Here is a 26402-nt window from a genome sequence, read left to right as displayed (position 1 = left end):
AATATGAGAACAATTGGTTGGTCTTATACATATTATTGTTGACCATTGTTCTTTGTTTGATCAATATCACTTAATCAAACAGCTTTGAACATTCCACACTACAAAATAAGCAATTAAAAATAAGCTATCATATGTAGAAGCACTGTGGATACTACTGTATATATCCATGCACCTTTTTCTGCCTTTGGCACATTCTTCTTCTTTGACTATTTGAGCTGATGTAACGAGTACATTTCTCCACTGTGAGATCAATAATCAAGTCCATCAATCAATCAATAAAAGTATTTATGATTAGTGCTGATATCATGTCAGGTCAATATCAATATTGGTCCATTTTAAAAGGTGCAAAATCAGTTTTGTATAAGAAATGAAAATGTATAACTTGTAATTTGACTTTTGTTACTTACTTATCCACACATTAGTTCAGATGGCGTATTTATGTTTATATTCGTAATTTCTTTCTTGAATTAATTAATCAAAATGAATGCACTATAGCACAGCCATAAAAAAATTGTATATACCAAATTACACCATCATTTTAAAGGCATGTAGACACACTTCAGAATTGTTACGCTCACCTAAAACAGTGAGGAAAGCCTTAGTTGTCTTGACAGGCATGGTGAAGAGTGAGCATGTATACTGGCCCTCGTCTGACAGGCTGACGTCATTGATTCTGATGGTGAGCTCCTGTGACGTGGCTCTTACAAGCTCAATTCTGTGATCTCTCAGAGCTGAAAAGAAGAAAACAGAATGACAAAGAAAAACACATCTCATTAATGAGAAGACATATAGACCTAGCAACTGCACCTGCAGAGATAGATGTGGAGGATTTCTTTAAACCATTGTTGAGTTAACTGTATCCTTCCTCAGTTCAAAAAAAGTAGTTTGTAGCGTTCTAGTCTGAGAAGCTTATCCATAGTCACAAAACACAGAAAAAGTGAGACACTTTAAAGTGCAACAGAAAAAGGAAAAACAAGTATTGCCAATACATTTATAATGTTTAAAGTAATTTACACATTATGACTTAATGTCCAGGATATAATGATGCATTAGATTTACATCAGAACCTCGAAATCTTCCTTACCTCCTTCGCTCATATCTACATTTGCTCACGCCCCTCAGCGTTGCTTTGCACAGCCTACTTTGGCGAAGGATTTCATAAATAATTTTGGGTCAGAATCATGCTTTTATACTGGGTTAGGACAAACTTTAAATGCTCCATTTAATTTATTTTACTGTAAAGAAGTAGAACCATAAGGTCATTGGAAACTTTTAGCACATATCTGCCAAGTCTCCTTTTTTGGCCAAGAAACTATTGTAACTTACCCCTCTTTCTCACCATCTTCCCTTATTGCTAATATGGGAAGATGGTGCAATCCAATATTATTGTATTTAAAATAAAAAAAAATTTGTGTAGCAAAGAAGGTTGTGCAGTGGCACATTGAGGCACTGCTATAGGGAGTAAAAAAAGTTTAAAGTTTGCAATTTTTGTATATAACAGCTTTTGTGCATGTGTAAGTCACTGTCAATACAGATTACCCGCGCCCCTCTACCCACACAACAACCTCCCTCAAGTGAATGTGACTGTTTGGGCAGCAGGGAGTATTTACATGGAGGAGCATTGGTGCTAAAGATGGACTCACAGAAAAGGAAGCTCTCAGAAACTCAAAATAGGAAATGAAAGAGGGATGAGAAAAAAGTTGCTGCGGTGAAAGGTGAATTGTCCAAGTGAATAAAAGACAGCAGATACTCTGAATGAAGTTTAGTAGCTGTGTGGAGGCTTGTACACATTAGAAATGAGCTTAAACTAATACAAGTAAAACAGCAGGTTACTATGAAAGAAAGTTGTTTGTGGTTATATTATTTTACAAGCAATTATCAAACTGTTGTGAATCGTTAAATAGGTCAAATTTAGAATTTGGGAGTAATAGATGAATTGCAAAGGGAAAATAACTCTCCTTAAATCTGCAGATTGGTTTTCTGATACAGAAATAGCATCATTTACAGAAACAGTTTATTCCAGATTCAAATTTTTATTTTGAACTATTAAAACCTATGACACTTGACAGATATACATGTAGGTACAAAAGCCTTTTATATAACTTCTGAGAAGTCTATATTTTTTATTTTATATTCTTTTTGTTTAATTTAACTTTGTAATGATACGGAGGAGACTTTAGTTATGTTTTTTTAATTTAGAGGATATCTTTTCGTTACCTTTGAACATCATTTAGGTATATATATCAAGGCAGAGTCAAGTGTCCTCTTTTTTTTTTAGAAATCAAAATGTGCTCACCCTAATTTTGATATGACACTAGTGCTGATGTGATGTATCCTATCAGTCTAAATAGACGCAGTGTCCAATCCATTAAAATGATATCATGAATTCAAATTTCTTTCGTTTTTATGTGTGGTATTAATGCTTTAGTTTGGAACCTATACAAGTCTTACGTTTTATTATGATGGCTGTGATATGTGTAACTTCAAACATGTAAGCCTATAAAATGTCGGAAATGTGTATATTATTTCCATGTGAGATCATCAGTGTTGTGCATGAACAATGTTCACTGAATACGTTCATATTTTTAATGAACTGAACGTTCACAATATTAATTAGCGACACACACAGCTCAAGTTCACGTTCATTTGATGACACTTTTCACTGGATAACGTCAGCTTTTTATGGCATTTACTGAGTCAAACATCATGACATACCAGCATGTTTACTCTTAGTAGACTCATCTACCGGTATTTCTGATGCCAGTCTTGCAAAGCACTTGGCAGTGTCTTATGAACTAACAAAGAAAGACTCAGAGAGAAAAAAGAACACATTTTTGTGCAAACTGGGATCAGCTTCATCTAATGGAATGGTAGGGTTTTTTTTGTTTCACATATTTTATGTTGTAACTAGTTTATTTTTTTTTGTTTCACATATTGTATGTGTTCTAACTTTAAACTTGGCAGGCTAGACTCAGAAGACACTTAGACCAATTCCATAATCAACAAGTTTAATAGGAATCCAAAGGTAGGAACACAAGGAATCTTTCAGAGAGGTCAAAGGTTTCCAAAAACAACGGGCTAAACAAAGGCTAGACCGCTGGCTGGTTGACAAACTGGCATGGTGAGAAGGGAGCAGAATGGCTAAATACACAGAGGAGGAGATGATTGTGAACAGGTGTGTTCAATCAGACTGACAGGCAAGTGCATGCAGCAGAGATGGGCCAATTAAACTAAGCTTTCCCATATGTAAGAATCTCTTTTTACTGTTTATTTTAGTTTTAGCCGCATTCAAACATTTCTTCAGCTACATGTGCAAAAATCTAACAAGTATGAGTTTGAGGAAATACACAACAAACATTTTAATGTTATATTGCAACAATCAGGACTTCCTTTTTAAACTGTGATGATACAGCTAAACTGAGTAAGGTCAGCCTGCACATTTTATCCCTTTTACACAATTAAACACTGAATAAGCTTCGTCTTCTGTGTGAGTACAAGTGAGTAACCAGAGAGGGCAGGAGATACAGTAGCTTCATTGAATGAATTACACATTCTTAATCCTCATTCCCTTTAGGCCAGCCCAGCTCTCTCCTGGGAGCCTTTCATTTAAGGTCATTTAAACTCTGTTGTGCTGTGCTCTCAAGAAAAAACTCTGGCAAAATACAAAGGGGAGGTTGCTGATTAGGATTTCGGACTAGTGGTAGGTCACAGCTGGCATTTGATTTCAAAGATGCAAAAACAGCAGACAGGAATTACAGTTAAATGTAACCAGCTGAGACAGTTCTTAGCTATTACAGCAAAAACAGAAAAGCTGCTATTTACCCTTAATTAGTTGTGATGTTTGTTATTACATAATAACATGCAGTTAAATGAGCACGGAAACCAATGCCTGGAAGAAGTTCATATATGAAGATTTACATTCTGGCTTTGAAGAAAAAGAGAAACATAAATACAGAAAATCTTCAAGCAAGAATTTTAATTTATAAAGGACAATGCCATTTGGCAGCAAGCTCCTTTAATAGAAACATTTGCAAGACCTGCTGATGCAAACAGAATCCTGAAACAAAGTGATTATTTGTAAGTCTTTGGTGGATCACAAACTAGAGAAGTGATGAGGTCTGAGCAAACATTGCACAGCAACTCAAGATATGGAATTATGGCCCAGGAGGATCAAAGCTGTGAATGAGATGACACACTGCTCTTAGCCTCTATCCCTCTATCTCTGTAACACATGGAGGAAAGACAGAGAGAAAGAGGCCAGGTTTTCTTCTTTCATGCCCACTCTTCCTGGAAGCACAAACACCTTTTTGAGAAGCTGCTAAATGTTTTCTCTGTGTTTTCTAACATGGATTTGTTGTTGGAAAGCTGCTGTTTTCATTTTATGATAAACTGCCAGAAACCTGTGATTATTTGTATGAAACATTTGCATTTTTTTCCCAGTAGGTGTGATGAATATGAAATGATATCTGTTTCGACATATTCAACAGGGATTGAAATACCAACGAAACTCTCCTATGATGGTAGAGCATACTCTCCTTGGTTGTTCTTCTAATAAAATAGGTATCATTTATCATTATTTACATTGTGCTATTTTTAGTCTTTGTACTCCATAGTGACACATATAATGCCAAATAAAAGTATCCATGTTCCTTCAGTTTTAACAAAGCACACATTCACATTCAGCGCCACTGAGTCAACACTAGAAACATCTTTTACGACTCTTACTGTAAAGATGCAAGTCTTCCGGGGGTTATCTCTACCAGCTTTGCACATCTCGACTGCAATTGTGTTTTCAAAATAGCTCACATTCAGTGACATTAGATGGAGTCCATCTGTACACATCGGTTTTCTGCCACAGATTGTCAAGAGGATTCAGGCCTGGACTTAGAGTTGGCCGCCTCATTGTAAAAAGGAATATGCGTCGATCTACTCTCTGCCATTGAGGCTCTGCCTGTATGTTTAGGGTAATCAGGTTAAGGTTTGCCTTCGTCCCGCATCTCTTCTAGCTGGTTTTCAACCAACTGTTAATTATAGCTAACTGGTTTTCTTGTTCCTGTTAAAGACAAGCTTACTGTTGATAATGCAGCCATTTTCATATCTCATGGTGGGTAAAGTGTGTTCAGGGTGATTTGGTGTTTTGGATGATGGTGATAGATAGTTCAGTTTTGGTCTAATCTGAGCAGGGTACGTTCTCACACATGCTTGCTGTGTTTCCTACTTGCATTGTGGCAGCTTGCGAACATGACTATGTCTTTCTTTAAGTGCTTAGCTACTCAGTTTCATTTTTATTTAACCTTTATTTAACTTGTAAAGTTTGGTTTAGATTCAGAAACCTCTTATTCTCTAATGTATTTGTCTCACACTCTTTCAAATCTCAAAAAAAAAAAATTCCAATTAAATTGAATTAGTCCCTTTACAAAATGATAAACTGTGGCACTTCTCTAAAACCTTACCGCTGACTTGTCTGGTGTTTTCTTTGATACTTATGATGTTGTTTGTAAAACGAGTCCTGAAACAAACCTCTAAGGGCTTCACAGATCAAGTGGGTTTAAATAAAAAAAACTTGGATTTAGATAGTTGGGGAAAAACTGTAGGGGTCCATTCTTAACAGTCGTTTGTAAGTACGTTTAAGAAACATTACTTCTCCAAAACAAATTACAGCACTACTTTATACTGGTTAACCACTACAAATCACCATAAATTATTTAGCTGTAACCATTGGTGGACAAAGTACTCTGCAGTAGTAGTTGAGAGAAAGTATTTCTGCTCATAGTCAAATCTTACTCAACTACAAATAAAAGTTACTCTGTCAAACATCTACTCAAGTTTAAGTTTTGAAGTACTCACTTTTGAAAATCCTTAAACATTCAAAAGTCCATGCATTTAAGAGTATTATATTAAATTTAATTTTAAATTTAATTTTCTACAGTCAGTATATTTCTGTGTAAATGTAAAGAACCTTCTGACTTTCAGAAATCACCTGTAAAAAACTTTAGCATAAAAATGCAACAAAAAATAAGAGAGCTATTTTTATTTCTTATTTAAAAACAAGCAAAAAAGAAAACAGGAGTGTCTTGGTTTTCCTCACACTTTCATTATGGAGTTGAAGTTCAAGGTTGTATCTATTACCACAAAGAAAAAACATAACTCTGATATAAGAATTCATCCCACAGAACAACTATGCCACATGGCAACAACTTAATAATATTCATAAACTACAATTAATATCTGCTCCAAGTTTGTCACATTTGTGGAACGTCATGCAAATCTCTAAAACAGCAACAATAACTATCTTGCACGTCAAAAAAGAAAAACAGCAACAGCAAATTAAAACGTTAAGCTGATCCAAATGGAACCACTAGCAGCTTCCTCGATATGTAGTTGAGTAGAAAGTACAATACAGGTGCTGGTCATAAAATTAGAATATCATGAAAAAGTAGATTGATTTCAGTAATTCCATTTAAAAAGCGAAACTTGTATATTATATTCATACATTACATACAAACTCATATATTTCAGATGTTTATTTTGTTTAATTTTGATGATTACAAATGACAACAAATGAAAATCTCAAATTCATCATATCAGAAAATTAGAATATTACTGAAGACCAATAAAAACAAAGGATTTATAGAAATGTTGGCCAACTGAAAAGTATGAACATGAAAAGTATGAGCATGTACAGCACTCAGTATTTAGTTGGGCCTCCTTTGGCCTGTATTACTGCAGCAATGCGGCGTGGCATGGAGTCGATCAGTCTGTGGCACTGCTCAGGTGTTATGATAGCCCAGGTTGCTCTAATAGTGGCTTTTAGCTCTTCTGAATTGTTGGGTCTGGTGTATTGCATCTTCTTCTTCACAATACCCCATAGATTTTCTATGGGGTTAAGGTCAGGAGAGTTTGCTGGCCAATTAAGAACAGGGATACCATGGTCCTTCAACCAGGTACTGGTAGCTTTGGCACTGTGTGCAGGTGCCAAGTCCTGTTGGAAAATGAAATCTGCATCTCCAAAAAGTTGGTCAGCTGCAGGAAGCATGAAGTGCTCTAAAACTTCCTGGTATGTGGCTGCGTTGACCCTGGACCTCAGAAAACACAATGGACCAACACCAGCAGATGACATGGCACCCCAAACCATCACTGACTGTGGAAACTTTACACTGGACTTCAAGCAACGTGGATGAAGTGCCTCTCTTCTTTTCCTCCAGACTCTGGGACCTTGATTTCCAAAGGAAATGCAAAATTTACTTTCATCAGAGAACATGACTTTGGACCACTCACCAGCAGTCCAGTCCTGTTTCTCTTTAGCCCAGGCAAGACGCTTCTGACGCTGTCTGTAGTTCAAGAGTGGCTTGACACAAGGAATGCGACAGCAGAAACCCATGTCTTTCATACGTCTGTGTGTGGTGGTTCTTGAAGCACTCACTCCAGCTGCAGTCCACTCTTTGTGAATCTCCCCCACATTTTTGAATGGGTTTTGTTTCACAATCCTCTCCAGGGTGCGGTTATCTCTCTTGCTTGTACACTTTTTTCGACCACATCTTTTCCTTCCCTTCGCCTCTCTATTAATGTGCTTGGACACTGAGCTCTGTGAACAGCCAGCCTCTTTAGCGATGACCTTTTGTGTCTTGCCCTCCTTGTGCAAGGTGTCGATGGTCGTCTTTTGGACAACTGTCAAGTCAGCAGTCTTCCCCATGATTGTGTAGCCTATAGAACTAGACTGAAAGACCATTTAAAGGCTTTTGCAGGTGGTTTGAGTTAATTAGCTGATTAGAGTGTGGCACCAGGGGCCATCAATTTTGAACCTTTTCACAATATTCTAATTTTCTGATATGATGAATTTGAGATTTTAATTTGTTGTCATTTGTAATCATCAAAATTAAACAAAATAAACATCTGAAATATATGAGTTTGTATGTAATGTATGAATATAATATACAAGTTTCACTTTTTAAATGGAATTACTGAAATCAATCTACTTTTTCATGATATTCTAATTTTATGACCAGCACCTGTATTAGAGTTTGAAATGCAGTGCAGTCAAAGTTATAGTATGAAAAATAAAGATACCCAAAAATGTACTTAAGTACAATAGTCAAGTACATTTACTTTGTTTCTGTCCACCACTAGCTGTGACAAAAGGAATGTAGAAGACTTTAAAAGCATATGAAGACATTGAATGAATATGCCGAAAAAATAAATATATTTATTTAAGAGTTTACAGAACAAAGTTCTCTCCAAAGTTCACTGGTAAAGTTGCATATGCTTCTTGGTTTCATGATATGAACTTCTCAGTGGAATTTATAGAGAGCAAAGCCAAAATATCTCATATTCTTCTTTCACCAACTTTCAAAAGGCCCATTAACAATGTCTGCTTTTCAATTGATGCTGTGTCTCTCTTTAAATACCAAAGAATGACCCAATGCAATACAGACGGCTGATAATTTCAAGTGACATTTAAAGCTAAAAGGATTGAGCTCATTTTCAGTAATTCATGAACATCACATTACTATTCAGGAAGGAAATATATCCAAATGTCAGCTGCTGAAATATTGAATCCGATAGATAATCCCAAGGAAAGACTAAAGCCTACAGTTTAAAAAAGGATGGTGTCAACTGCTGCTCTTTTGTTTAAAAACCAATACAATTGGATAAATGAGTCAAGGCACATAGAAAAAGATGCACCACCAATGTCTCTTACTCAATTATCACATGACAAGACAACAAACTACCAGGAGTCCAACCCAGGTAAAAAGCTGTGCTTGTGGGTAGATCCGTCAAAATCAGACTCAAATGCCACGGCTGACCAAGTTTTTTTCTAGGTACTTTGGGAAATCAATGTGATGAAAAGGTTCATTTCCCCCAAACTCTAGATAGCTCTGCTACAGTTCATTCTGCTTAGGCAGAAACATAAATCTGCATCCCGACCTTGTGTATGCTGCAGCCTCGTAGCATGGCAGCTAAATGACATGGCAAGAGTGCATCACTTGTGACGGAGACCTTCCCAAGGTTGCATCAGATCAGTTAAAATTATTGCATAAATTTCTTTATTTATTTATACTCTGACAGGACTTAACTTTATATACAATAGTACTTTGCAAACTATTTATACCTCTTAGAATGTTGATGTTAACAATTTTTTTATGGATTTTATTTGGGAAAATTAATGCGGAATGCTGCAAAATAGTAGCAGAAGAAACAAAAAATTACATGTGAAAGTTTGAAGTTTTTTTTTGTATAAGACCAATTTTACTCCTTTACTCCTTAATAAAATACAGTGCAACCGTCATCAAAAGAAACCGTATTAGATAATATTCCACCTTGTCATTAAAACAGCTGTTTTTCATTGCATTACATGCAAATAATTTAAAGCAATTTATTTAGGCCATTAAACCAAAGTCCAAGCTTTGAATAACTCACACAGCACGATTTAGTCCCATTAGGCCTATATGCAGTATGCTACTATGTGTCACGAAACAAACTATAAACACTATGATCCCATCATTTCCAACTCTGTTATGTGACAAAATTTAAAAAGGGCGGGGGGAGGTGGATACTTCTTTTTTACTGTCAGTTTTAACCATGAAAGCTTTAAAACTAAAACTTTCTCAATTTCACTGTGTCCAGAAATTAGGTAAAACACTGTCAGCAAAGTTTTTTCTGATAAAAATGTGGAGGATGTTACTGAGGTTAATATAGCAAAGTTAAATCTATATTTAGATAACTAGGGCCAGATAATCTAGAATTGCAATTGTGACATGATTTTCACTTCATCTTTAGCAAAAATATCTCATAAAAAATATGTTAATTCAAAAAACGGATGACTTTCTGAAATTTTAAATATTAAGAGTACATTTTATATCCATCCATTACTGGTGGAACCAAACTGAGAGTTCTCAGGTTCCGTCAAAGTATTTTACATCTGTGTCCCCATGTCACAATTTTTGCATGGCCTATTACCACCTTGAGCTAGTCTTGAAATGTAAAAGCATGAGCTGTCCTTCAGCAAGAACACAGAATCCTGGCAAGCACCCCCTGCCTGCTTTCCATCCATGGGCTGCGCTCTTTGCAATTAGAGGGTGTTTGCTGCTGGCTGTGCTCACTTGGTGGCTGTGTGGGTGATTTTGGGCAAGTTCCAAGTATATAGTGGTGCAGGCAGGGGGCTCTTCTGCACCACACATGTGGCCACAATTAACAGAAGGAAAGAGCCTTGTTCCAGAGGGGCATTGTCACTGCCTGCTTGCTCAGAAATCCCATGGAGCAGATGCTTCTCAAATTAGACTAATTTTCAGTGCTTGAAGTCATGTAGTCTACCAAAAAAAGGAAGAAATCTCATTATGCTTATACACATACCTGATAAAAAAAAAAAATATGTATATATATATATATATATATATATATATATATATATATATATATATATATATATATATATATATATATATATATATATATATATATATATATATATATATATATATATATATATATATATATATATATATATATATATATATATATATATATTTTGTATCTCAATGTTTGAAAATGTAATCAAGTTTAGCAATTCAATAGAAAATGGAAATGCATATTATTTACATTTATAATGTGATAGCTTTGAATAGCTTTTATCTAATAGTTTAGATGATCATACCTTACAAGTAATAGAAACCAAAATTGTAGTTTCTGAGAAAAAATTATTCTTACATAGGTAAATAAATAATGGATTTTTAACACATAAATGTAATGTCATGGCCATGTTAGAGCCTCATGGATCAGGGGGAAGACTTTTGACTTCACAGTTCAGCAGGTCGTCACTAAACCTCCATGCAAAAAAAGTGACAATAATTCATTTCAAAACAAGCTAGTTCCATTGAAGCATAATATTGGAATTTATAGTGAAAGTATAGTAGGAAATGGTTCATTGTCAGTATCTATATAACCAAAGATGTGACAGAAAGCCAAGACAATTTAAAAGTGTGGGAGATATTCATAAGGGATGAACTGGCCCAGAAGCGCATTTCTTGCTTTAAAACAGCTCTGAAACAGACAAATCATGGACAGCGTACAGGGACATGGAGAAAATTGACTAGACAGTTCCTTCCTGGTCTAAAATCACTTTTTCAAAGGAGTAGATTGTGTTTTACTGAAATTACTGACATAGACTTCTCCATTTTATTTAACTTTATTGATGTACGGCCGTATTATTGAATTCAGAAACTGAGTCACAAGTGAACACAGCAAGAACTTGGACTCTATCCAAACAAACCTGGAATTATTTTTAATTCTTAGCTATTCTAAGAGCTAATCTAATTAAAGTGTGAATGTGAATTGTAGAAGATCTGGCTTTTTACATCGCGGAGCTGTTTTTCACATTAGCAGTCGCAGGAGAGCGTACGATACCACAATAGCAAATTCACAATTTTGTGAAGCTAGAAGTAAAGTCGTATACTTAAAAGCCCATTAGTCCTTAAGAAGACATTAGCCCTGGCCATGAGGACCCTTTTTGCATTTTCTTCCTTGTAAAAACATTAAATGGAAAGTAAACACCACTTTAAAAAAAACAAACTTGTGGATTCTTATAGTCGGAAATCTCTCCTACTTTTAAAGAAAAATAATATAAGAACAAAAGCAGTGGCAATAATTACAACAAAAGTAATAATTATACAAAATAAAATTATAATATGTGTTGCTTAAAACCAACAAAAAAAACGTTGCATATTTACTACATTTGCGATTTAAATGTCCTTTTACTTGTGTTCCCTTTTGTAATTGTGTCTGTGGTAATTATCCTTCATTCTCTCAGGCTAATGAATGTTTTAATGCTCACATTAGAGCATTCATTTAGCACATAACAGCATTTTGATTACAACAAGCCAATTAAGATCAATTTTGCTTTGTGACCTTTATGATTCATTCAGAGTTCCCCAATTAAATGTCATGAATAATGATCCATGAACTTAGAAAAGATGAGACTGAAATGGAGAAATGGACAGTATAAAGAAGGACAGTGATATAATTTTGGAGCTTGAAACATAAATCTCCAACACTTATGTTAAGTTTAAGTAGCTATACCTCCTTAAATTGCAGCAAATGTTGATAAAAAATAAATAAATCTCTCCTCCTCACGAATCCCACTGTAGTTTTATAATGATTGTATTATTCATATTCACCATATCTGATAAAAGATTCTGTATGCCTTCAAGAATGTCATTACCATTCTCCATAGCCTCACTAGCATTTTATCCTTTTCCCACAGAAGCCAGAGTGAAATAAATCACAATGAAGACAGCAGAGGACAGCTCTGTTCTCATTTGCTCTGCACAGTAATAGTAATTTACAGCACTGGCAACTTATAATAGTGATATTTTAACAAATTCATATGGTCTGTATCACTTTTTTTTTTTTTTTCCTAGAAAAGTCCACCAAAGTGCTGGTGCCTAGCAGTGACCATTAATTGCCCTTATGTATGAAAAAAGCAATGGCCTGAGTAATAAGGCAACTTATCTCTGCTATTTCCAAGTCTGAGCAGAAACCAGATCTTTGCCATAGAGTAATCTAAAACCTCTCTGGTGGTCACATTCAGCCTAGACTTGGATATACATAATGAATTAAACTGAGCAGGCAGACGAGCAAGCTGGAATGATATGAGGAATGTCGTTACTGTTGGACTAATATGCAAAGAGATTCCAACCCCTGATCCCATATGGCAGCTAAGCTCAGTTAGTATTCTATTATAAATCCACAAAGCTTAACTAAGCTTATTTTGGGATGTCATGAGATCTCCCCATCAATAATTTAACCTTAATGGTCACCATCGAAATTCTAAAATGTGATAAAGGTATGGTTTACCTGCTTTATTATAAAGTAACAAAATGAATTAATCTGACCAACCTCTCTTCCATTCACAATAAATTAATTAATGGTATATTAAAAAACACCATTAGATACATGGTTAAAGGATGAGTACAGTAGAAAGATCTGAATGTCCAGTTTATACATTAAAAAACACAAATACGTAGGTTTAGGAGGATTGAAGCAATGAAATAGAAATAGTAAGTTGACAGGTAAAAGACTCTATAAATCAAATTAATTAACCAAAAGGTTATAATTGTATTTTCTTATTCCAAAAGTAGCACAGTGATATTTATAACCTTATTAATAATAAACAGTTTTTTTTTAATCGCCATTGTAATCTTTAAATCATGATTACTAATAAATGTTTTGCAAGTATCCACTGTTAATTTTCGCCGTGTGTTTTTAGCAGGGAGCTCTGAGACTTTAAGATCTGAAAGCCTCATGCTACTATTTAGCATGACTACTATTTAAATTGTGTGAAATGCATTCACACAATTTAAGTGTCCTTCATGCACAGTACAAGGTGTAATGATATCACAAAGCTTAAGGAAGTAAACATGGATGGTAGGGTTTGAGCACATCTTGCATCTTTAATTTTTTTCCCAACCTGAGCCAATGCATTAACAACACAGTCTTTTCAAGATGGTTGGAAATAAAGCCTGCTCTCTGCATTATCTTTCGTCATGGTTGTTGTTTTTTTGCCGCTTCTGTGTAGCAAGACACTGAAAAGTGACCTTCATTGAGTATTAATGCCGTTCAGGTTGGATGAATGCGACCTGGCTGTTCAGACACAGACGGCATTTGCAAGGATCAGATACTTATCAGACTCATGACCACATAGCCAAGTGGCCTGGATTGCATTGGGAAAATTTTGATTTGTGATGTTCACACTGTCATGAAAAGATCAGATACAGGTCGTATAAGGGCAAAAAAATCAGACCTGGGTCACTTCATCCTGCTTTGTCAACATAGCCAAAGAGACTCAATTCAGGAATCTGGTCTTAACAGTTACAGTATCATAGTGTTTACTAAAGCCTACAACAGTTATAGTCCTGTCTTACATTTGAGATGCATTGACCCAAAAGTTCTATATAAAAAAAAAATCTTCATTTTATGGCCTCTTTTTAAAAAACGTACATTATGAACGGTATAGTTGAATAGAATAGTATGATTGCAATGTTTTTTTGTGTGCAATGTTTGAACCACTGTAAAGAGAAACAAAAGCTACATTTACACATTCCAATTTAACTACATAATTCAAAATGAAAGTTAACTCAGAAAGGTTAAGATCAACGTTTTTACGGTATGGCATCACTTTAGAAATTATGAAAAATAAAGGGCTTGTAAATGTTGCTTCCCTCATCTTTATTTTTTACTCCAAAAAATCAAGGTGATTTAATGGCTTTACTATTCATCCCAAGCTGGAAAGAATGGAATCAAGTAAAGGAAAAAAACACTTAAATAATCATACTTTCTTAAGAATAAAGAAATAAAAATCAAACGTGTAAATAGCTTTGGTGTTGAATCTTTCTGAACAAATAGAAAGCAACTGTCTCAGTCATTCTAAACAATATCACAACATAGGGAGATGAACAAGGACTGCAGGAATCTGAAGACATTGATATGTATTTATCAGGAATAAACAGTAAAAAATATATAGAAAATAAGAATGGTGTTATGCATCATTGCTGCCACAATTTAATATACTTGGCTGTAGCATTTTATGTCCTGTTTATGACTGTTTTTCTATCAGAGAAGATGAACAGGGCTGCCTTAAACTCAACAGTTTCGTGTTGAGTTGAAAATCAGCATGAGGTTAAATGCAGCATTCTTCACTGGCTGTACAAGAGGCCAAAGCAAGTAAGAAGATAGTTACGGCTCTATGCCAAACAATTAACTGGTGATTCGGCACAGCAGAAACATCTTTCTAGGTGTCCCACTTTGTTCTACATGTGAATCTCTTGTTTTTCAACGCCTCCCATTTCTCCTGATAGCCTTCCAGGCATTGCATTAGTTATGCCAATAAAGCTTTTTACTTGGCTGTGGGAGATGGAGATGAAGAGTCCCCACACTTTGCTCTGTCAGCTGTGACATTGGCCACATTCATTTTGGGATAATTATTACTAAACAAAATGAGTTAACTCTGTAATAATAATTGTAACCCGAGATAAATAAAGTTCCATTTATGTTGCTTTTCAAGCTCTCATAAAAAAAACATCAAGATTATAAGATTTGTTTGGATGAACTATAAAAGCAGTATCTGCAAATCTTATCCACTATATGCTTAATTTAACCTGTACTACTTTATTGGCTGGAAAAGTTGAGGATAGTTTGATAATGTGCTAAACTTTCTCCACTCTTCCTCAGTGGACTGGTGGTATTTGACACATTTTGATAGGTGTAAATGTGACTTAACAGAGATCACATGGGGTTTATAATGGCTGCATTCTTGGGCTTTTTTTTTCAATGACAATTCCATAAATATCTCTATGCATCCTGATAGTTCTGATGAAAATTATTAGAACATACCCTTCCGGGTTTTCTGCAGCTCTTCTCTGAGCCCCTGGTATTTCTTTCTTTTTTCCTGATATTGCAGCCACTTGGGATTGCTATGTATACCACAACGGCTTTCTTCTGCTTTTTGTCTACCACCACCACTGTTACTACCTAAGTAACCTAAACCTGGGAGGCTATATGCTAATGATGTGGGGGAAATATATATATATATATATATATATATATATATATATATATATATATATATATATATATATATATATATATATATATATATACATATGTGATTTTCCAGGTCACTATGCTTGGCACATATGAATGCTCTATATGAACTGCCCACTCAAAATCTCACCTGTAGAATTTGAGAGGGTCGAATCTGTCACTGAATGGGTCATGTGACCTTCATATCATATTAAATAGGGTGTCTCCAACAGTTTTGCGCCTGCCAACAGTTACGCAATCACTTTTGTTAAATCACCCGCAAACCATGGTTCAGCCCCTCGCGCAAAATTCCAGTTTGCGAGCGAATATTACTGCACCAAAATTGGATCTTGATAAATCCGGCCCTTAGTTTTCTAAATTTGAAATCTTGGAAACTCTGGGTTTTCTGTTTCACAGAGAAAGAAACAATAAAGTCGACTCAATCTCTGTTTCTGTGCTTCTGTTACCATAGTAACATTCTTTCTCACCAATTATTTCATCAGTTAATTTTAATCTTAATATATTTTCTGTGATTCTTACTATTATTTTTAAAAGTCATTGTCTGTACCTCTATTCCTCTGTTTGCTTGTTATACACTCTCAATCATCGTGTCAATGAATAGAGTGATGAAATTGCCAAGATACATAAAATCATCTGTTTAGAGGAGGAATAGGATTTGTTCTTTGATTTGTACTTTAATTTAGAGCCAGAGGGCAAAGCCAGCCCATTCACACAAGAGCGTATGTTTAAGATTCAGTTAACTTTCATTTAATTGTATTTGGAAGCAATTCTATCTAATAAAACACCTTAGACCTCATTATTAAATCCAATCACTTGTGAGGGAGGAAAGTATTTCCTCAGACCAGACTGTGACTCTCATTCACCTGGTTTCCTGGCATCTTCCTTTCCCCATCAATTGTTATTCAGAAGGAAAGTTCGTCTTCAATCACCGAACCAATGATATTGTATTAGCAGCTACAGCAGAAATGAAATGGGTAATATGCTGTGAGAAACACTGATAGATGAGCACCCCGACCCTTACAAGACCAGTCTTCTGTTACACTCCCTTTCACCCCAATTCTAATTTATCAAATCCAGACTTTTGTCACCTTTAAATTGGATTTGGCTGCTGAGAGCGTGTTATGTTTTATCCTAGCAGAGGCCATGTTTCATGAGGTTGCAACACTCTGCTTCCAAATCAGAGTGATATCAAAACAACAATACAAATTTAGGGCAGCGTAGACACTAATTAAGACCAATCATCTCAACATCCACAGGCACTGCAATGTTGTAAACAGCACAGTGAGAGTTGCGTGATTACAAAAGAGCAATACAAAAACAGTCATTCCCTACTTAGTCTGTGCCCTGGGACATCAAAAAAAAAAAATCATTAAAAGTTTCTTCAGCAGTAGGATTAATGAATTCACTTCCCTTTTATCATGTCTCTGTTGTGTATTCAGTCAAACTGTGTGCTCAGAGGCAGTAAAGACGAGACATGTTCCGACATCCAACTTTAAGGAATACATTTGAAAAGACACTGATGTAATTTCATCTGGATCCGACAAATTTATCACATCTTAACATTTTATCTTTTAACCTTTTCTGTGGATTGGAAATATCACTCACCTTTCTTGTCCCCAAAAAACAGAGTTTGTTGTGCAGGGTTTGACCACTGGAGGGAAGTGTTATCATTGTAATCCACACGACAGGTCATGTTGGCTGTGCCCCCCTCCACCACCGTCACATTCTGAGTGATGGGGAACTGACCTTGGCTACCTGTAGGATTATAAAACAGAGCTCGAGATCACTTTGCCTTTTAGTATCTTTTCCAGGTTTTATTTTATCACTCAAATTGAACATCAAAGTTTACATTCTCATTATACTTCCCAGTTAAACTTCTCAAAGAGCCTGAAACAGCTTTTGCAGCTAAAGGACTAATGTTACGTATTCTAGTGACAACAGTAGTAGGTGTAGTCACCAAGGCTGCCTTCTGTGTTGCCTTATTGAGAGGACCTAATTGGTAGCATGCCCTAATTAGAGGTAGTCATGTTCTGCTGCAAAGTGTGGAACTGCAGCTGGGTGGTAAATTGACACATAATCCCAGACACTGTGGGCCTTCGATCTGAGCAGCTACCGTGCTACAGAGCAACCGCTTGTTGCAGTGTGCCGAATACATCCAAATGAGACCTAATCATCCAGCCTTGTTTGATTTGCCTTCTTATTCCACATTTGTACGTGTCGTCTCAAGCAAAGTCTCCCTAATTGCATTTCAGAAGTATTTTATCCTGGTTGCATTTTATTGAACTCTTAAGAGCCTCAGAAACCGGTCTTAAAATCATACTCTTGTGAAGGCTGTTGTGATAAAAGAAAAACAAACAAAACAAATCCAACCTTTTAAAAATGTCAGTGAACAACAGTTGCATTATAGCTCTCCAATATATGTTGAGCTCTTAAACTCCAGTTGTAGACTGACAAGATAAAGGATCTACACATTTTTCTGAATTTCACAGTTTTTCATTTCATATGTCCCTGGATTTGAAGGTGACATTGTCTGTGCCTTTCCAAGTAAAAGCTACTGCAGGGATGTTTTAGCTTTGGGAGCAGCTGTCTGCCTCATTAGCCCCCCTCACAAATAGGTGCAGAGAATGATGGTAGAGCCAAAGATCTTTAGACCTTCCTTGACCTAGATTGCAGTGATAAGGCCCACCGTCTTTGGGAGGTGAGGGGAAGTTTGACCCTATAGAGTCATTGAGAATCAGACCTGTTCACATTCTTATAGACCTATCTATTATTTATGGTGTCAGGTATACATATAATTAACTTATCCCTATGAAAAAAATCTGACATTTTGAACAGTTTTTAAAATGGATAAAAAATATATATATTGTGTAAATCCTATCAAACCTGTAAAGTTATTCTTGAATTGTTGTTTGTAAATAATTAGGCTACTCTAATACATTCTAATTGCACAAATGCATCAGCACGTAGATCACAGAGGTCATAAATACACCTTTTTCTTAAAATCTACTGTTCCAGTGACCTGATCAACCTTTGATGTCATATTGATTTAAGTGCTATTTAGTGGAAAACTTGTCTTCTATGCTGGATCAGTATTCAGAACACCTGCAATAACTATGAAAATCCCCAAATGACCAAAATTTTATTCAATTTTCCATACTTTTTCCAAAATGTTCCAAAATATTTTTCAAAATATAAGCTTTGACATTTTATATTTTGTCAAATTGGACACACAAACTACTTAAAAGTATTTAATTGAGATTAATAACTGTTTAGCGGCAGGGATATATAAAAAAAATTGTTACCTACTTTAAAAAAAAAGAAATCTGCAAAATCTGGAATATTCAGCTTCCTTAACTTTGGTACAGTGAAAAAAAATCAGTTCACTTTATTTTGCTACTAATTAACTAAATCCAGATTCTAAATAGAGCCCACTTGTTTGTATCTTTTTAACAAGCTTATGAAGTGTTTACAATGAAGAAGTAATATCAAGAAAGCTTGAGAACATGTCAGACATGTTCGGGACGAGTTTATAGGCACATTATGTTAAATATATATCTTCAGCATTGCTTGCTCAAAGCACCTTTCAATTGTTCAGTCATAAAAGGAAAAAAAAGTGTGGCACAACCGTAAAGGTGACCAGACAAAGAGAGGCTTTATTAATGAAGCAGCCAAGATGGTAACCCTAGGGGACCTGAATAGATCTGGAGGAACGTTACTGCTTCTCTAGAGGTAGCGACTATTAAAATAACTTTTAGTGGTGCACTCCACAGACCAGACAATCTTAAAAAGTGGCAAGAAGAAAAAAGATGCTTTAAACTTGTCAGAAGTCATGTTTAAAACATGGTTAAACAGGTGGTCTGACCAGGCGAGAGACTAAACTGAATTATTTTGTTATTCAATATACCATGTGTGGCTTAAAACTACACATCACCCTGAAGACACAGTCCCCACTATGAAAAATGGGGTCAGTATCATGTTGGTGGGAGGAAGGGCTGTGTTAAATACATGACATTCCCAGAAGAACATGTTCTGGTCAGCAGTCCCCACGATGAAGCGGTTAAAATGTTTATTTGTAATGGGAGCGTCCAATTTAGGTTACGTTAGGAGGAGAATATAATACAATTTACTTTGTAATCTGTTGGTAGGTGGTAGTCAATAATACGTGGTAACCTAATGATAATTAACCACCAAAATTCTCAATTATGACATTTTAACATTAAATTATAATGGTTATTGACAGATAATTACTTTGAAATTATATACCTTAATTTTGAGGTAATGACGTTTTTCTTGTTACCTAGTAATATAGTGTAACTTGCTGTTTAATTACCATTTAATTACATAGTTATTTATGTACTTGAAAAGAAAGCGTTACCAAAAATTGGAATTACGGTCTGTGAGCAAGCCATAATGATGTGCCAGGAGTTTCTCAACACTAAAGAATTCACATTGTGGGAAAACGTTTAAATTCCAACAGAAAGCAAACCTATTTTTTTTTTATTAAATATGCACAAATATGGAATATAATAGAAGAGAATGTAAAAGTTGAAGTCTACAACAGTGGCTGTGTCTGAAAGTCTGCCCTATCCCCTAAATCCCTCAATCACTATATAAAGTGGGGACTATATGGTGGATTTTATAGTTACCCAGCTAACTGAACGTTCTGACAGATTATCACAACTTTTTGTTTCTCGTTGGTCACGTCACTCTGCCTCCCCCCACGGTGCCTGTGCCATCTCTTTTGTTTGTTGCTGCTGTCAGGTAGCGACAGCAGGCTGCTGTGACAACAAATCCCATGATGCTTTGTGAGGAGAGCTCTCCTCGCAGAGCATTCCAGGATATATCTGCTCATCTAGTGACCATGGATGATTGATACTTTTTAAGGTGCAATATAGGTGCCCTAGATCAGCGGTCCCCGACCTTTGTTGCACCACGGACTGCTATATGTCAGACAATATTTTCACGGACTGACCGGCGGGGGTGGGGTTATACGATCAAGTAAAATGATACGACTGTCGTAAAATCAAATACAAACAGCATAAAAATAAAACAACAAGCCGGTCCCATCTAGGCGTAATCGGAGAAAATGACAGATGAAGTGTGCTCCTGATGTCGAGTCTGTTCCGTAGCTTTGTTTTGGTCGCTGCAACCGCAGAAAATCCTGCTTCACAAAGATAGGATGTTATATATAGGATGAGTCTTAGCCTGTGTCAAGAGGCACAGATGCACCGACTGATGTAATTGGGAGAGAATACCGCAATTTTTTATATTTTTCAAAATAAAACATCACTCAGACTCTGATCGTCAATAAATTATATATATATCTATATATATATATATAGATATATATATATATTTTTTTTTTCTGTGCGGCCCGGTATCAAATGACCCACGGACCGGTATCGCTCAGCGGCCCGGTGGTTGGGGACCGCTGCCCTAGATTATACTGGTTAGGGTGGACATTAAGACACAGCCTATATCTAATTCAGAGAGACCAAAAAGAAATTAGGAGATGCTCCAAATATAGTATGACACAATTTGGGAAACAGTTGTCTGTAATTACATTTATAAAAACTCACAGAGACAAAGCCCATAAGACCTAAAGGTTTAAATGAAGCTAAATTTGGTTTTATTGAATAAATGCAATATGTTAAATTGATACTAAGAGGAAGCCCTTTTTTCTTTAATGCCCTTTAAGTTTTACACAATCATGTACTTGCTGTCAGTGAGTAATATAAGAGACCATCAGGTATTATATTTTGCACACTATTGTCTTATGCTCTTTTAGTTTGGTCTGTATACAGTGAAAATTATAGATACAGGCTCACACATTTTAATCAAAGATTTAGTCTGTCATGGGTCATGGACACATTGATGCTTGCATGCTGTTGGCTGCTAAAGCTATTTTCTAAACTGTTCAAATGCCTTTAAAGACCCATCATCACCCCTCCTGCCTACACGGACAGGTGACAAATTAAAGGAAAAAAAAAAAAGATCCATGCAATGAAAGTATCCAGTGCTTCTTCACTATAGCATGGTTTGGGTTCATTTCTGCTCGGAGAAGCTAGGGTCAGGGCAAATCGATACCATTTTTTCCTGTGGTCACCTTTACTCTGCAATGAAACATCACTATCCTGATGGGAGTGGTGTCTTCCAGGATGAAAATGCCCCTATCCATTGGGTCACTGAATGATTTGATGAGTGTGAAAAAAAGGTGAATCATACATTTTCAGTCTATGCTTTCTCCAACCTTGAACAAAGTTGTACACATATGGGGAAATTCAGATTGATTTGTCACAATTTGGACAAATGTGTCTCATCTACAATTACTAAGACAATTAATAAGGGAGAATTGCTATAAGATTAATTTCCTGCTTCTTGAGGGTTGGAAATAGGTGGACAGAAACCGATTTGCTGGTAACCAAAAAGTTCACAGATTTTAATGATTTTAATGAGAAATAACTATTAATGTATTTCATCCAGAATATTTTGGTAATACACTTTCCTCCTCAGTACGGTTGATTAAACGAAGGACATGAGTTATTGCCTAAATGTATATGTGCATATATACCCTATGATATAAATCTTGTTCAGCAGTGAAACATATTTGCAATACATGAGAGATATAAAAAGACATGTAATCTGTAGAATCATAAGTCTTGAAGAATATAAGTTGTTTTATGCAAAATGGAGCAATCTAGATGACATTTTAGCACTGCCACAATTTTAAAAATGTTTTCAAGCTTCAAAGCTTCAAAAGAAATGAAAATACACAAAATTCCAGCGGTGGATAAGTAATTAGGATCATACATATATATATATATATATATATATATATATATATATATATATATATATATATATATATATATATATATATATATATATATATATATATATATACACTCACCAGCCACTTTATTAGGTACACCTGTCCAACTGCTCGTTAACACTTAATTTCTAAGCAGCCAATCACATGGCGGCATCTCAGTGCATTTAGGCATGTAGACATGGTCAAGACAATCTCCCGCAGTTCAAACCGAGTATCAGTATGGGGAAGAAAGGTGATTTGAGTGACTTTGAACGTGGCATGATTGTTGGTGCCAGAAGGGCTGGTCTGAGTATTTCAGAAACTGCTGATCTACTGGGATTTTCACGCACAACCATTTCTAGGGTTTACAGAGAATGGTCCGAAAAAGAAAAAACATCCAGTGAGCGGCAGTTCTGTGGGCGGAAATGCCTTGTTGATGCCAGAGGTCAGAGGAGAATGGCCAGACTGGTTGGAGCTGATAGAAGGGCAACAGTGACTCAAATAACCACCCGTTACAACCAAGGTGGGCAGAAGAGCATCTCTGAACGCACAGTACGTGGAACTTTGAGGCAGATGGGCTACAGCAGCAGAAGACCACACCGGGTGCCACTCCTTTCAGCTAAGAACAGGAAACTGAGGCTACAATTTGCACAAGCTCATCGAAATTGGACAATAGAAGATTGGAAAAACGTTGCCTGGTCTGATGAGTCTCGATTTCTGCTGCGACATTCGGATGGTAGGGTCAGAATTTGGCGTCTACAACATGAAAGCATGGATCCATCCTGCCTTGTATCAACGGTTCAGGCTGGTGGTGTCATGGTGTGGGGAATATTTTCTTGGCACTCTTTGGGCCCCTTGGTACCAATTGAGCATCGTTGCAACGCCACAGACTACCTGAGTATTGTTGCTGACCATGTCCATCCCTTTATGACCACAATGTACCCAACTTCTGATGGCTACTTTCAGCAGGATAATGCGCCATGTCATAAAGCAGGAATCATCTCAGACTGGTTTCTTGAACATGACAATAAGTTCACTGTACTCAAATGGCCTCCACAGTCACCAGATCTCAATCCAATAGAGCATCTTTGGGATGTGGTGAAACGGGAGATTCGCATCATGGATGTGCAGCCGACAAATCTGCGGCAACTGTGTGATGCCATCATGTCAATATGGACCAAACTCCCTGAGGAATGCTTCCAGCACCTTGTTGAATCTATGCCACCAAGAATTGAGGCAGTTCTGAAGGCAAAAGGGGGTCCAACCCGTTACTAGCATGGGGTACCTAATAAAGTGGCCGGTGAGTGTACATATATATATATATATATATATATATATATATATATATATATATATATATATATATATATATATATATATATATATATATATATATATATATATTGTTTGAATATTCCACCTGGCAATATCCCCTTGAGCTTAAAGATTATGGTCCAAACTCAGGTGGGCCAGCACGCTGATCATCAGTCACAATGTCAGCACACATAAGATTAGTCAAGCTGTTTGCTGTACTTCCCACATTTACAATGCTGCTGACACATCTCTCTGTGGTGACATTAACTTTCATACAGAATCTGGTGACGTTATCTCATGAATCAAATATTTACCTGCACAGCTAAAACATGTTGAAATGTAAATCAGGTGAGAAGATTTCATCTTCGCTGTAAACACAAATATTTGATGATTTGATTTTGAAGAGGAACCATAGAAACAGATGTCAGCTAACACACTGCACAGAGTAAATGTGGAGACTTCCTCTCCCGGCGAGGGACAGAGTCTGTGCAGCTGGTGTAGTTTATAAAAAATAATACAGATGATTAAAATGGCTAGCAGTTTGGTGCACATTAGCAATAAGCTGTTTCATTTAATCTTAGACGAGCTCTTGCTCTTATCAGAATGCAGCTCAGACCAGAGCCTGATAAAATCTCAGCTTGGGCAATATTAGAAACAAAAAATGTGATACTTAGGTTATTGATTCTGTGTGCCTTGTGGTCTGAGTCTGTATGTAGAAAATGTGAGCCAACACCTCAGGGAAGGGGTAAGAAAAAACTGAAAAATGGTTGTACATGCATGGCTTTATTGCTTTTTCATTTGTAGCCTTTTATTCTGTTTTGGGGGGCATTTTTTGGAAAATGTAAGCATAATCAAATCCAGCTGTGTAAATAAATTTACTGAATCATCTAATGACCAGTGAGCCAGCACATAAGTGAAACAGTGTGAAGAATATCTCTGTTTAGGAGAACTGAGAGTTAGTGGAGGAAGAATGAGGCTTACCCCCCCAAAAACCTTTCTCAGTTTCAGCTGACTGCACCAAATAATGGGAAGCGGTGGCTTGATGAATGGCTAGAGTGCAGTCAAGCAAACCATTGCAGAATAAACTGTAAACTGTTAGCCAGGGTGGAAGAAAACAAATAACTCAAAATATAGTTCCAGAAATGCCCTCATTCATTAGGGATTAATAACAATGATTCATTTTCCCATGGAATGATTTCCAGGCAGTTATCAAGCAGCAAGTTCACCTCTTGCTTGATTTTCCCAGGCGTCTTGCAAATAGAGGTGTTGGATATTTAGGATTCTTCTCAGCATACCAATGCAATGCAGTAACTATGTCTTCTATGTACCCGTGATGAAATTAAATGAAAAAATGTTCTTCCAAATCTTCTTTTTTGTGAGTTTCTCAAATTTATCATTTAATACCCTAAAGACCTTTTAAAGTTGGCTAATGCTTCATCCACAGGAATACGCTTACACACATCAAATTCTCCTGCATATTATCATGGGGGAAAAGGGATATAAAAATGGGTCTGAATGAGCTCTAATTATTGACTGATTAATTGATTGATTAAACATGAATTTAAAGTCAATTTAGAAGGATTTTATAAGTAAAATAATAGGTTATGACTCCATTAAGCCCTAACTGCTCAAATAAAAGCATTAGAATGTGATATTTAATACAAAGATTGAGGAAACACATCAGAGATGTTTGCATTTCAACACCACAGCAGCTGTTCATGCTGAGAAGTCTGTTTGGTCCCTCTGTCCTTTAACATAGTTATCCGGCTAGTGATGAGCCATAAAATACTAAACAATTTCAATGCAAACAGAGATCTAAAAAAGGAGAAGTTTAAGATTTTACTTAATTCTGCATGACATCAGTTATCAACATCCCTTTGGCATTATTTTAGCATAGTATTTTAAAACATCTATTATACATAATATGGCTAATGGGCGGCTCTTCCTGACTTATTGGTAACCGTTAGTTCAGCCAAACCATTAATGCTAGTATAGTTAAACCAAAAGGTTGGATCGCTTTACAACAAAAAGCATTGTTTGATTATTGGCAGAGCAGAAAACAATGTTGTGCAAGTTCAGAATTAAAAAGAACAAGCTCAAAGTTCAGTTCACACAGATGAAAATGAACTAGCTCATATTCATATTTCACTTTTTCCAAAAATTAACTAAGTTTACGAAACTATAAATTAACTACTTGAAATAAATTTTGTAAGTAAGTCCAGGTGAGCACAGTTTGCAAAAAAACATGAGTTTTTGTGTTTAGCAATAAGGGATCAAGGATAGGACATTGGCAGGCACATGGTAGATAGACAGATTTTGATAAACAAAGATGATTTTGCAGCAATTAAGGAAAACTCTGGAAGTGGTGGGATGATAACAGACCAGGCAAAAAAAAGAAAAAATAATTTAAAAAAAAGGGTACATCTGAATTCATCTAATTGCAGCCCCTATACAGTAGCTCCTGTCTATCTGGATTGATGGACAGATAGAGGAATGCGTGGACAGACAGACGGCTGGGGAGACAAATGGAAAGACAGACAGAAGGGTGGGCGGACAGTCTTAGAAAGGCTGATAGAAAGATATATATATATATATATATATATATATATATATATATATATATATATATATATATATATATATATATATATATATATATAAACTTAAATATACAGTACTTTGA

At 36.0% G+C, this 26402-nt stretch overlaps 1 protein-coding gene across 1 annotated transcript in view; it reads right to left on the bottom strand.

Annotated features, from left to right (window-relative positions):
- LOC119789505 (cell adhesion molecule 2-like) overlaps window positions 1-26402 on the bottom strand; it is a 192142-nt gene that overhangs the window by 32810 nt on the left and 132930 nt on the right. Inside the window, 2 exon segments of the mRNA XM_038294418.1 lie at window positions 579-731; window positions 17200-17349. Of these exon segments, the coding sequence (XP_038150346.1) occupies window positions 579-731; window positions 17200-17349 (303 nt within the window).

This window comes from Cyprinodon tularosa, unplaced genomic scaffold (assembly GCF_016077235.1).
Source record: "Cyprinodon tularosa strain WSP-4 unplaced genomic scaffold, ASM1607723v1 ctg34, whole genome shotgun sequence".
In the NCBI taxonomy this organism is placed as follows: Eukaryota; Metazoa; Chordata; class Actinopteri; order Cyprinodontiformes; family Cyprinodontidae; genus Cyprinodon; species Cyprinodon tularosa.
Note: the sequence above shows the minus strand (reverse complement) of the source record. Positions and strands in the feature narration are given on the sequence as shown.